Genomic DNA, 14,785 nt, shown 5'->3' with positions numbered 1-14,785 from the left:
TGTCTGAAGATGAACGGAGGTCTGACGGGTGTCCAACCACATGAGGCTCAGTCATTAATGACACAATTTACATTTTTGGCTGAACTAACCCTTTAATGTAATATTTTTTAGATATTTGGACTAAAACAAGACAAAAATACTGAGTAAGAAAAGCATTTTTTGCAGTGTGATATTTGACTGATTTATTAGTGGCTCTCTCTACAGAAGGAAGCGGAGCAGAAGATCAGCTCCAGAATCAGCGGCAGACTGGATACGTTCACTCAGGTGGGACTGGCCGCTGGACAGCAGTACAGGGTCAGCCTTACTGGGCAGAAGGACGGCGTGATGGGAGCGGAGAGCATGGCGCAGTTCACCACATGTGAGTCTGAGCAACAGCACTGTCTGGAGCTACAGCTTTAACCACTCACTCATTCACTGCTGTGTGTCTGGACAGTGATCTCTGGGCCAGAGGACCTGCGGGTGGTGAAGACCAGCACTACATCTGTCATTGTCCAATGGGAGAAGGCACAGGGGGAGATTGACAGGTACGTCCTCTCCATTGCACCCAATCAGACAGATGGATCCGGCAGACTTCCAGAGATGAGCCTGCCCCCGGAGAGAGACTCCGCCCGGATCGACGGCCTGGAGCCGGGACGCCTGTACGACGTCTCATTAGTGGCGGAGAAAGATGGAGTCCGGAGCCGACCAGCGACCGTCCAGGCCACACCGGGTGAGTCTCCGGAAGATGAGTTACAGCATCACACTAACATTTACAGCTCTCAGAATGATGTGGAACACGCCAGTGTCTTCAAAATTAAAGCACAATGTCTTTAAAAGTAGCAGGTATACAGAGCTGTGGACGGCCTAAACCTCTGCTGTCATGTTCTAACTCACTTCATTTTGATGATAGTTGGGACAGTTCACCCAAACATGAACATGACCCCATGATTTACTCTCCCTCAACTCATCCTCAGTGTGTGAATTCTTCTCTCAGATGAACACAATCAGAGTTATATTAAAACATGTCCCCAAAAAAGTGCATCCATCCATCCATCATAAAAGTGCATCTATCATCATAAAAGTGCATCTATCCATTATAAAAGTGCATCCGTCCATCATAAAAGTGCATCCATCCATTATAAAAGTGCATCTATCCATTATAAAAGTGCATCTATCATCATAAAAGTGCATCCGTCCATCATAAAAGTGCATCTATCCATCATAAAAGTGCATCTGTCCATCATAAAAGTGCATCCGTCCATCATAAAAGTGCATCCATCCATTATAAAAGTGCATCTATCCATCATAAAAGTGCATCTATCCATCATAAAAGTGCATCCATCCATCATAAAAGTGCATCCGTTCATCATAAAAGTGCATCTGTCCATCATAAGAGCTCTATCCATCATAAAAGTGCATCTATCCATCATAAAAGTGCATCTATCCATCATAAAAGTGCATCTGTCCATCATAAAAGTGCATCCATCCATCATAAAAGTGCATCTATCCATCATAAAAGTGCATCCATCCATTATAAAAGTGCATCTATCCATTATAAAAGTGCATCTATCATCATAAAAGTGCATCCACCCATCATAAAAGTGCATCTATCCATCATAAAAGTGCATCCATCCATCATAAAAGTGCATTTGTCCATCATAAAAGTGCATCCGTCCATCATAAAAGTGCATCCATCCATTATAAAAGTGCATCTATCCATCATAAAAGTGCATCTATCCATCATAAAAGTGCATCTGTCCATCATAAAAGTGCATCTATCCATCATAAAAGTGCATCCGTTCATCATAAAAGTGCATCTGTCCATCATAAGAGCTCTATCCATCATAAAAGTGCATCTATCCATCATAAAAGTGCATCTGTCCATCATAAGAGCTCTATCCATCATAAAAGTGCATCTGTCCATCATAAGAGCTCTATCCATCATAAAAGTGCATCTGTCCATCATAAGAGCTCTATCCATCATAAAAGTGCATCTATCCATCATAAAAGTGCATCTGTCCATCATAAAAGTGCATCTATCCATCATAAAAGTGCATCCATCCATCATAAAAGTGCATCTGTCCATCATAAAAGTGCATCTATCCATCATAAAAGTGCATCCGTCCATCATAAAAGTGCATCTATCCATCATAAAAGTGCATCCATCCATCATAAAAGTGCATCCATCCATCATAAAAGTGCATCTATCCATCATAAAAGTGCATCCATCCATCATAAAAGTGCATCTATCCATCATAAAAGTGCATCCATCCATCATAAAAGTGCATCTATAAATAGATATATTACTTTATAATGTGTTAAATATGAATATTTTTCTTACACAAACCTATGGATTCGCTTCAGGCCTTTATTAACCCTCGGAGCCGTGTGGAGCAGTTATATGATGGATAGATGCACTTTTTTGGCTTTAAATTTTGGGCTGCCATCATAAAGCGTGTAAGAGTCAGGACATTTATTAATATGGTAACTCTGATTGTGTTCGTCTGAGAGATGAATGTCACACATTCAGAGGATGAGTTGAGGGAGAGTAAATCATGGGCTCATGTTCATGTTTGGGTGAACTGTTCCTTTAATGACTGAACTCATCTTGCATTTCCAGTAAACGTATCTTGTAAATGAGTAATGAGATGAAAACAGCAGCAGGGTCGGGCCGGACCCGGGCCACATCTGGACTCCACGTGTACCAGATCACTCTTCTGCTGTCTGGGAACAAATATGATTATGAAAGTTGTACTTATGAACATACTAATGTATGTCTGCTTTGTGTTAGTATTTTTACCAGACATTGTCTCTGACATTTTAACAATCAAACGCTGGTATTTACCGTCTCATGAAAACACTGATCTGAGGTCAGGATATGAGTCCAGGCCGTTTGCATGGCAAGACTAACAGGTAATGAGAGTACAAGGAAAAGTCATCATAGTATGAAACATATTTATAGCCAGTGAATTCAGACGAGACCCACTATGATTGTATATGCCAGTCAGTCATATTTACACACCAGTGACCTCACTGTGGAAACGTGCAGGATACTGGGATTGAGTTTTATATGTGGAGAGACTCAGAGTTTGGTTTAAAAGAGAAGAGTCTCGTGTAGATGTGCGTGACTGGATCACTTTCTCATCTGTTTTATTGTGAAGAATGTACACACACACACACACACACATCTTCACTCTAACCAGCAATGCCACATTTCTATTTCTTCAGGAAGCTTTTACCTTTCTTCTTTCTTGCAGAAAATGAAAACCTCCCCAGGTTTCTATAGGACTCAAAGTGGAGCTGATGCCGAGTGGCCATGCCAACGCCAGAACCGTTTGGATAACTGACTTAACCTGATGCATTAACACCATCTTTTTATTAACAGGGTTTCCATTTACAGCTCCGCCGAGTTCATTTTGCATCCAAATTTTACACTTCATTCGTGCCTTTAGGGAACGTCTCAGAGCCTGAAACCAGGATGGCCATGACGGAAGATGTGGAGCCTGGAAACAACAAAGACAAGACACCGAGGCTCACAAACACAACACTCTTCCTGCGAAAGCAAGGGCTGGGAAAAGACGGAAAGGTTGAAAGTTCAGAAAGAACAGGAAATACCGGCAGATTCAAACCAGGCTTACATGTTAGACCTGGGCAAAAAAGACCACTGTCCGTGGGAAAGCATGGGATGCTTCCCAGACCCGGCACACAGTCAGACACCATAAGAAGACCTTATAGTCCAGGAATAAAACATTTCAATTCTTCCAAGATTGGAGTGAAAGGGGGAATCGTTGTGCCTTCTTCAAACAGGTCAATAGCATGGTATCCACTGAGGCCGAATGTAGACCCAGCTCATCCTGCTCCCGGTGGGAAAACCCTGGCACTGAAAGAGACAAGATCTCACAAGGGGAACATTGAGACCGTTATTAGAATGGGATCAGGCGAGAATAACCCGAGATCCACCGTTCAGAAACACACCACGCCACATCCTTTCACAACCGACGAGCCGACAATCACGGCAGAAAAGAACATAACGGCCTATATAAATGGGACGAAATGTGTTCGGAAGGTTTTGGTTGGGTACAGGAAGATCGATGGAAACATGACCGATGGCAAAGTGCTGTCTAAAAACCTGACAGTTATGTTCGGCCATGTTAATGGAAATGAGCTCGTCAAACTTCTGACAGACAGGTCTACCACCAACGACATGGACGAGCCTAACGCGGAGACTTCTGAAGCCAGACGGAGTGTGAAGGAGCAAGAAGAAGAGCTGGAGGAAAACACTCCCTATTCAACGAGACGTCCTGAGACAACACTGTCCCTGTCCCTCACCACCACATCTCCTCACATCTCCACATCCGCTCAACCGGAGAGAGCGAACCAACACACAGCAAGAAACCAGCCAACAGCGAGGAAAAACCCTCCATCATCCATCCCCAGACAGCCAGCTAGAACAAAACACCCAGGGTTATCTCTTCCACCATTAGTAGGTCGGCCACTTTTTAGGTCAACTTCATCGTCTTCAGAGGCGCAGAAAGAGAAGCGTCCATCTTGGCCAAGTTCCATTGCCCCTGGTTTTACAAAAGAACCTCCAAGATTTCCAACCACACCCGATTCAACTCCTGAACTTGCTCACAAGTCAAGCACGGAGACGACTCCATTACCCGTCAAATTCCTCTTGAAACAAGAAGCTTCGGATCCAATGCCGTTTCGTCGGACGCCTTTTAGGGGTTCCCTTCCTCGGCGTCCCAATGTCAGTCCGTTTCTGAACCGCACAAGGCCAGTTCTAGAGCCGCCTCAACACCCTTCCCGCGGACCCATCAGACGAGGTTTTCCTTTAAAACCCATAATGAGAAACAACAGGACCAGCAGCCAAGCCAGTCCGATCCAACCTGCCTTACCACCTAAAGCAAACGGCATTAGGATTAGAGCGAATGCAGTAATCAACAGGACCAATGGGGCCGCCAGTGGACATGCGGCCAACAGACATTCCCAAATAAAACACAGTGGTACCACTCAAGTGGGCCCAAACACCAGTCCGTTTGGGAAAGGAAACTCTGATCGCTCTTTTTCCACAGACCATCTAATGGAAAACGATAATGAGACTGTGTTGGGCGAAACCGGATCCGTTGAGCATGTGGGGGTCAATGCCACATCAACAGGGATTGTACTGACATGGGCGGCCCCCAAAGACAAGTTCAATCACTTCATAATCACTCAAACTGAGCTCGGACCAGAAAACAAAGAAAAGGATGAGATGGAAAAAGATGAAAGAAACGGCGAGGAAGGAGTTGATGATGGGACAACAGCAGTCAAGAAACATATCTTGAGCAAAGGAAAGTCTGCAATCCAATCCGCTCCCAATGTATGGATTGAGAAGAGTGGAGGAAACATGACTTCAGTTCTCCCTGGATCGGCCCGTTCACACCACATGACCAACCTCAGCCCGTGGACCAGGTACTCTGTGTCCATCTTTGGGAAGGGACCTGCGTTTCGCTCCAAAACTCACAGCCTCATCACTCACACAGGTACCCAAAACCAGACGCCCGTTCTGCTGAACCTTCATCTGAATGCTCTAGTTAGGACATGTTTAGGATGTCTTCAGTTCTACTGCTTAGCACTGTTGCTTTCCCTGCTGATAAGTGTACCGTATACTCTTGACTATCAAGGGCTTTTAATCAAAGCAAAGATTTGATTAAAGTTCATGCAGTGTGTACATGTTAATAAACCTTTGTTCTCAGTGCTAACCCTGTGCATTTGGTCTTTTGTGGACAGTGTGTGGGATACATACTGAGCAGCGTTAACTCTTTCCCCGCCATCTTTCACTATTACACATCCTCTAGTACTGAATCTCCAGATCCAAACACAGGCGAAGAAGACGCAGAAACAAGCGACAGAAGCATTGCTGACGCACATGTAAAATAACGTGATTTTCAAACATTAAAGAATGAAATGACGAACCCATGAAGAGGAAACGAATCCCATCCGGACTGCTTCCTGTGAAATTGATCAAAAATGCAGACTTTTTAAAACATCAAATCAAATCAAATCAAATCACTTTATTGTCACACAGCCATGTACACAAGTGCAACAGCAGGTGAAATTCTTGGTGCAGTTCCGAGCAACATAGTAGTCACGACATGACATGTACAACATTTAGAGCAGCATCAGATTACACTGATGCGCCCACAATTACTCACAGCACAGTAAACTCTACAATAAACAATAAATAATTTACACAATGTGAGTGTGGTTCTCACAGCTTTAACCAATATACACATACTTACAATATACATATACTTTAAACAATATACTTTAAACAATATACTTTAAACAATATACACACTAAAACATACATTAAACAATATACATTACGCTATAATAATAATAATAATAGTATACAATGTACAGTATACATTATTATTCACAGTAGAGATCCAATGTGCAATAGGTGCTATATGATAAATAATAAATTATATAAATGTGTATATAATGTGTGTGTATCGACAGTGGGTTGTGCTGAGTGATATAATCTCTGGCGTGGAAAGAGTTAAGAGCTTGTGTCAGTATGTCCGTCCACACACGTCTCATCAGGCAAATGTGTGTCTTGAATATCAGCAGACAAAAAGAGCTGTTTAATAGTTTCCCCTTAACATTGTCTCCATTCATTTGGTAATAACTAACTGTTCATAACTAATATTAACATTGGATTATACAAGTAAGCCATTACTCAATACATGTGTAGTGTACAGATTACTTTGTTCATATATTCTGGTTTAAGAACAGAACCATGCTATTGATTACCACAGAAAACAATTTCAGCTTGTCCTTCTGTTTGAGAAAATGAAGACAAATCAAACCGAATCACATTCAATGTGTGAAATAATAGTTCAGTATAAACAGCCTTTCATCTGATTTGAGCTGACGGTATTTTTACTCTGAATGTGGTTCGTTCATTCATTATTTCATAAACACAAGTTCTGCGTATATAAACCTTGGGAAATGCTTTCTGTTGTGCATCACTGTTGATATGTTTTTGTTCATCTTTACAAACTGAGGGATCAGTCAGAATGATTTTCTGCAGACGGTAATCTAATGATAGACATATATCCCTGCTCACGAGCATTTACCGCTGCTCTGATCTTCTCTCATCCAGGGTAAGATTTCAGTCAGAGCTTCATGTGTCCTCCATCACTCACGCTCAGTCCAGGGTAAGACCGCGGTCCACCCTCAGCGGCGGGTCAGTCTCCTGTCATAACCTGTTCATGTTGGCCAACAAAACACAAACTGTGCTTTTTTCCATCCAATGACTTGACGGCTGTTCACAATGTCTCCTTCACTTCCTCACTCATCTCTCTCTGCATTTGTTCTTCTCCTCTCCAGGTTGAAATGAGCAGCATCATAATCTCATGCTTGTGTTTTCTGTGCAGGATCTCGTGTCCGTCATTAACAGCCAGGTTTCCGTCCGGCTCTGTATAGTAGATATACTGTATATATGTTTGGACTGCACATATATACACTCAATAACCCATAGTGTTAGTCTTATGTGAGGGTTTTCACAGAGACCAGAGAATAAACAAGAACTGCTTAACTATGTTTTATTCTGGTTTTGTATTCGTCCTTACGTCTTTCTCTCTCTCTCTCTCTCTCTCTCTCTCTCTCTCTCTCTCTCTCTCTCTCTCTCTCTCTCTCTCTCTCTCTCTCTCTCTCTCTCTCTAAGGGTTATTTGTTGTTCTCCTTTATCCTTGACCTTTTTTGTGAGGACTCTCTCTTGGGAACTTCTCTTTCTTTCCGTCTCTCTGCCTCTTTCTCATTCTGACCTGTTTGTAATGTTCTGCTCATTCAGGCCCGGAGCCTCCGTCTGACCTCGTCTTCAGCGAAGTGACCGACAGCTCTTTCACTGTGTCCTGGACCAAACCCAAGAGCAAGGTGTCTGGATACAAGATCACACACACTCATGTACAAGAAGGTACAGTAACCCTCAGTTTAACCGCATCAGAGGCTCGAATCACATTCATTCACAGAGTCTGTTGTGTCTCACAGTCGTATTATTGCATCATTTTGGGTTGAATAACTTGTAAAACTCCTTGATTTTGACCTCCTGAGCTTGGGAATTAACATTTCATAGAATGGTGAGTGAAAAACAGAAGTTACACTCGTCTTTTCTCCTCTAGTATGCCGTACATTGAGTCAATCGCTTCTCAAACAAAAACAAATGTAGGGCGGGCTTGATTGTGTCTGTGGGGAATTGATTGGATGGTTGTGGTTTGCTATTGGTGGATCTCATGTGAGTGACAGGTGGCCCCGCCCTCGCCATCAGAGAAGAGATTAAAGGGTTATTTCACCCAAAAATGAAAATTCTGTCATTAATTCCTCACCCTCATGTGGTTGGACACCCGTCAGACCTCCGTTCATCTTCAGACACAAATGAAGATATTTTAGTGTAAAGCTGATGCTGAGAAAGGCTTCAGACAGGCCTCCATTGGCATTCAGTACATTTACACTCACAAGACCCATAAAAGGCACTAAAAACTAAAGTTACAAAGTCCATCTCACCACAGCGGCTCTACAATAATTTTAAGATGCGACGACAATAGTTTTTGTGCGCAAAAAAATAATCAAAATAACACCTTTATCCAGCTTGTTATTGTCTTCCGTGTGTGTCTCCACGACGCATGCGTGAGAATATGAGCAGATCCGGCGTTCGGGAATCCATGAAATGCTCACTTTAGCCCCATTTTGAGAACTACACCGAGACCTAAAGCACGATCAGTGTAGAATTCAACAGCTGAGACACGCGCGTCTTCCTCTGCTCGTAAACAAATCTCTTCTGGGTCATGTGTCCGAACGCCGGATCTGCTCATATTCTCACGCATGCGTCGTGGAGACACACACGGAAGACAAGAACAAGCTGGATAAAGGTGTTAATTTGATTTTTTTTGCGCACAAAAACTATTGTCGTCGCTTCGTAAAATTATTGTAGAGCCGCTGTGGTGAGATGGACTTTGTAACGACGTTTTTAGTGCCTTTTATGGGTCTTGTGAGTGTAAATGTACTGAATGCCAATGGAGGCCTATCTGAAGCCTTTCTCAGCATCAGCTTTACACTAAAATATCTTCATTTGTGTCTGAAGATGAACGGAGGTCTGACGGGTGTCCAACCACATGAGGCTCAGTCATTAATGACACAATTTTCATTTTTGGGTGAACTAACCCTTTAAGTTATTCTGACTCAAGATTATTAACACACTAATGATGTGCATAAATACAGTCCATACAAAAATAAGAATGTTCTCTTTGATTTCATGAGGACTTTTAGCACCTCCTTTTACTTTCCAGAGGCCATAATTTGTACCCTGTTGATGGACAGTGTGTGTTCTCTGTCGTTGGCAGGTGAGCCGATCTCTGTTAGCGTGGACTCAGAAACGCTCCGTCTGAATCTCTCGCCGATGTCGCCCGGCTCCACCTATGAGGTCAGCGTGATGTCGGTGCTCGGACAAGATGAGAGCGACTCCATCAAAGACACCATGACCACCTGTGAGTTTCACATCATCCCAGAAAGAGTGACATAGGGAAGGCTGATAAATGAACTTTCACAAGAATCGTCTGTCTTCTGCTAGTTCTGTCAAGACCACTATCGTCAAAAATGACCCCCATAGGAAATTAATGGGAAATGAGTTTTTTTGTGCATACAATCTACAAATCAGCCAGGATGCAGAAAAAAGGACTCAACAGTGAAGATCTCTAAAACATCAAGAGTGCAAAACAGACTAAAAACACTCTCACACACACACACAAAAACACAATTAACTTTTGGAATAGCACGCGTTAATTTGTGTGTGCGTGTTTTTGTGTGTATAAGTGTGTGTGTTTTTTTCTGTTTTGCACTCTTGATGTTTTAGAGATCTTCACTTTTGAGTTCTTTTTTTCTGCATCCTGGCTGATTTGTAGATTGTATGCACAAAAAACTAATTTCCCATTCATTTCCGATGGGGGTCATTTTTGACCCGAAGGTCCTGAGTGTGACTATTTTTTTACGACCACTTAGACTTTTCAAATCCTGTCCCCAAAATGGGTGTTCATATACCAAGTACCAATAAAGTTACCAAGTTTTGGACCATTCCGAAGAAGCTACGATTTTTTTTATTGTTTTATAAAACGCAAGATCCACTATAGTGGTAAAAATGTGCTATTGCGTGATAAAAATGCTCAATGTGTCCACCGGATGGCACCGATCTCATTTAAAAAATTGCTTTCATGAGGCCTAGGCTTGACTCTAAAATGAAATACAGCTTTAATAAAAAAATAAAACAAATTATATATATATATATATAGTATACACACATTTTTTATTATATTCAATGGGAAAAAATTTATCATTATTATTGCATAAATATTAATTATAAATAATAAAATTATCTCAAAACACCAAAAAAGAAAAAATATTATTGAACAAAATTATATTTCATTGATTTTACTCAAATCTTTTTTATCTTAATCCCGCCCTCCGGGGCATTTTTGACCCAAAGGTCCTGAGTGTGACCCATAAATGAAGAACCCCAGAGGGTTAATCAATGTAGTCACTTGATTTTGGCTACACTTTATTTCGATAGTCCACTTTAGACATTCCACTAACTATAAGTAACTGCAACTACATGTCAGGTAACTCCCATCGGATTATATGTAGGGTTCGGGTTAGTAGAATGTCTGTAAGGAGCATTGAAATAAAGTGTTATCTTGATTTTACTCTAAAGCTGAGTGTGTAATTGCAGTTGTGGTGTTAAACACTGAAGACAGTTTGATTATTATGTGGAGCAACTAAACTAATTCGGTGTACGGTATAAAAATGATTGGAAATAACTGTGGATTCAAAGCATCTGATAAATGAGGGTAGTAGTAGGTATTGGTAGGGTTGTACTGAACTCCGCAGCCGATCTCGCTTCACCTCCGCTGTTTTCCTCAGTGCCTGATGCTCCCACAGACCTGAGGGTCATAAACGTGACGGACAGTAAAGCGCTGCTGCTCTGGAGACCCGCGCTGGCCACCGTCGACCATTACATCATTGTGTACAGTCCCGACACAGGTAAAGGCTTGGGTTACAACTGCGTGTAACTACTCAGAGGTCGCATATCTCTGCATCTACCCTCTAAATGATACTAAAATGTGTTTATACTTTGGACTGAGACACTATTCAATATTGCTGAAAAATGATACTCCTGTGTTTTTGCTCCATCTCCCCATAAGCACCTGGGTCTGGAAAAACCATCAAAGTGTCTGGCAATGCAGCAGAGCAGCAGCTTCAGGGTCTGCAATCCTCCACACGCTACAGCGTGAGCATCCAGAGCCAGCTGAGAGACCTGAGCAGCTCCAGAGCCACCGCCAGCTTCACCACCACAGGTCAGAACCGCTCCAGAGCCGGAACTAAAGTCCCGTTCCTCAGGGGTTATCAGTGGATGTGTGACGTCAGTTCTCCTCAAGCTGTAGAGAATCATATTAAAGAGGACAGTCAGGCATAACATTATGAGCACCTTCCTAATACTGTGTTGTTCCCCTGACCCGCCGAGGCATGGACTCCTCTAGACCCCTGAAGGTGTGCTGTGGTATCGGGCACCAGAAGTCCTGCAAGTTGTGAGACGGGGCCTCCATGGATCGGACTTGTCTGTTCAGCTCATCCCACAGATGTTCTATTGGACTGAGATCTGGGGAATTTGGACGCTAACTCGTTGTTGTGCTCCTCAAAGCATTCCTGAAGCATTTGTGCTTTGTGGCGGCGCATTATCTGCTGAAAGAGCCACAGCCACAGGGAATACCGTTTCCATGAAAGGCTGGACATGGGCTCAGCAATGCTTAGGTAGGTGGGACCTGTCAAAGTCACATCCACATGATGGAGGACCCAAGGTTTCCCAGAACATTGCCCAAAGCATCACTGCCTCCGCTGCCACGCCTTCTTCCCATAGTGCACCTGGTGCCATGTGTTCCCCAGGTAAGCCCCGCGCACACACACCCGGCCATCCACGTGATGTAGAAGAACACGTGATCATCAGACCAGGCCACCTTCTTCCATTGCTCCGTGGTCCAGTTCTGATGCTCACGGGCCACTGTTGGTGCTTTGGGCGGTGGACAGGGGTCAGCATGGGCACCCTGACTGGTCCATACTCCACAAACTGAGATGCTCTGTGTATTCTGACCCCTTTCTATCAGAACCAGCATTAACTTCTTGAGCAGTTTGAGCTCCAGTAGCTCGTCTGTTTGATCGGACCCCACGGGCATCAATGAGCCTCGGCCGCCCATGACCTGAACCCCAACACTGGAGAATATGGGGACATAATCAACATTCAAGCAGGAAAACCTGCTCTAGTAGAGCCAGAAAACACATCTAGACTCTGAGAAAGAGCAGAATATGGACACTTACAGAACGTTTTTCCAGAATTTCCATTGAAAGAGTGAGCTTTGCTTTGATATGTGGCGTCGCTGCAGTGTGTGATGTGAGTAGGTACTACATTTGAATTTGAACGAACTTCGCGACCGTTAAAAAGCAGAGGTGGACAAAGTACACAACTCCATTACTCGAGGGAAAGTAAAAGTACTGGTCAAATATTACTCCGTTACAAGTGAAAGTTGTAAAGAACTATTTTTACTTAAGTAAAAGTACAGAAGTACTTGCTTTTAAAAGTACTTAAGTATCAAATATACATTTCCTTTTTTTATGTCAATGCATTATTTTATTATTGTTGCATTGTTGTATGAATGCACGCATGGTGGTTTAAGCCAGTCAGTGATGCTCCATCTGACATGCTAGCATACGACCACCTTGAACTAATTAAATACTTAAAAGTTACAAAGCTTTTTACAAAACTGCTGTCACTTTAAGGCAGAATGCACAAATCCAACACACTGATACACATCCAATATTCCCCCAACTGTTTACGTTCACTTAAGACATAATCAACTTTGTTTACGTAAATACTTTCCAAAATGAAAATTTTGTATGTATTGGTCTGTATAAGTGCGAAAAAAATGCAAAAGAAAGCTCTATTCAGTTCTCGTGCTCTGGCATCTGAGAGACACAAAAACCAGACTGAACTCATCAGGCTTTTTCAGATTCATCCATATGTCTATACTTCTCTTTCTCTCTCATTTACATTTAACATTTTACAAGACATTCATCAAGTGTAACGAAACTAATCTTTAATCTTTTCAGAAAACTGAAACTTACTTTTTAAGTATTCCCATGGGTGCACACACTGCGCCCAGAGGAACCGTCTTCTTCCATTTTGCTATAAAAAGATCAGTGTTAAAAAAATGTTGGGAAACTTCACATGACCCTACACGAGTGATTACTGATAGACTGATAAAAAAAATTTAAAAAAACTTTTATAGAAGAAAAAAATCAGCCACTGACTTACAAATCTGCTACAGAAACGACTTTCGACTTCGAGGACCTTGATAGAAATGTAGTGGAGTAAAAAGTACGAAATTTGGCTTTCAAATGTAGTGAAGTTAAAGTAAAAATTTCCCTATAAAATAATACTTCAGTAAAGTACAGTACTCAAGTAAATGTGCTTCGTTACTGTCCACCTCTGTTAAAAAGTACATTCTATATACACTCACCTAAAGGATTATTAGGAACACCTGTTCAATTTCTCATTAATGCAATTATCTAATCAACCAATCGCATGGCAGTTGCTTCAATGCATTTAGGGGTGTGGTCCTGGTCAAGACAATCTCCTGAACTCCACACTGAATGTCGGATTGGGAAAGAAAGGGGATTTAAGCTATTTTGAGCGTGGCATGGTTGTTGGTGCCAGACGAGCCGGTCTGAGTATTTCACAATCTGCTCAGTTACTGGGATTTTCACACACAACCATTTCTAGGGTTTACAAAGAATGGTGTGAAAAGGGAAAAGCATCCAGTATGCGGCAGTCCTGTGGGAGAAAATGCCTTGTTGATGCTAGAGGTCAGAGGAGAATGGGCCGACTGATTCAAGCTGATAGAAGAGCAACTTTGACTGAAATAACCACTCGTTACAACCGAGGTCTGCAGCAAAGCATTTGTGAAGCCACAACACACACAACCTTGAGGCGGATGGGCTACAACAGCAGAAGACCCCACCGGGTACCACTCATCTCCACTACAAATAGCAAAAAGAGGCGACAATTTGCACCAAAATTGGACAGTTGAAGACTGGAAAAATGTTGTCTGGTCTGATGAGTCTGGATTTCTGTTGAGACATTCAGATGGTAGAGTCAGAATTTGGCGTAAACAGAATGAGAACATGGATCCATCATGCCTTGTTACCACTGTGCAGGCTGGTGGTGGTGGTGTAATGGTGTGGGGGATGTTTTCTTGGCACACTTTAGGCCCCTTAGTGCCAATTGACCTATCGGTAAGCCCCGCCCCCCTTAGTTACTGTTGCTAACTCGGACAAACAAACGGAGTTGCTATATCTTACAATGTACAGCTGTCAGTGTGAAAACCTTATCCCAAGATGTTTTTGGACAGAGATTGTAGCGTATATCCCGTCCGAATGATGGCCAAACTTAACTGATGGTTTATCAAGTTTATTGCATCGTTATTCACTCCAAAAAATCATCGTAAGAGCTGAACAAACAAAGCATAAGAAGTGCGCATTAACGTCTCATTCACAAACTATCTCTCTCCGTTGCATTACCATTGACATACACAGCAAAATACACAAAAACACTCAAACAACTAACAGTAAACACACATATACAGACCGTATGCCTTTTCGAGGGTGCGGTTAATAACTGGTAAACTTTGTATCTGCAAAACAACTCCGATAAGCTCTT

General features: G+C 42.4%; 1 protein-coding gene across 4 annotated transcripts in view; it reads left to right on the top strand.

Annotated features, from left to right (window-relative positions):
• Positions 1 to 14,785, top strand: part of tnxbb (tenascin XBb) — a 48,674-nt gene that overhangs the window by 21,996 nt on the left and 11,893 nt on the right. For 2 of the 4 annotated variants that reach the window (XM_079829046.1, XM_079829047.1), the window contains 7 exons: positions 205 to 358; positions 434 to 709; positions 3,432 to 5,504; positions 7,823 to 7,945; positions 9,369 to 9,512; positions 10,939 to 11,058; positions 11,220 to 11,372. In XM_079829046.1, the coding sequence (XP_079685172.1) occupies positions 205 to 358; positions 434 to 709; positions 3,432 to 5,504; positions 7,823 to 7,945; positions 9,369 to 9,512; positions 10,939 to 11,058; positions 11,220 to 11,372 (3,043 nt within the window). The remainder of the gene's footprint in view (positions 1 to 204; positions 359 to 433; positions 710 to 3,431; positions 5,505 to 7,822; positions 7,946 to 9,368; positions 9,513 to 10,938; positions 11,059 to 11,219; positions 11,373 to 14,785) is intronic. The other 2 variants (XM_079829048.1, XM_079829049.1) reach the window with 1 other exon arrangement.

Source organism: Gobio gobio, assembly GCF_949357685.1.
Source record: "Gobio gobio genome assembly, chromosome: 11".
In the NCBI taxonomy this organism is placed as follows: domain Eukaryota; kingdom Metazoa; phylum Chordata; class Actinopteri; order Cypriniformes; family Gobionidae; genus Gobio; species Gobio gobio.
This window is presented reverse-complemented; position numbering and strand designations above follow the sequence as displayed.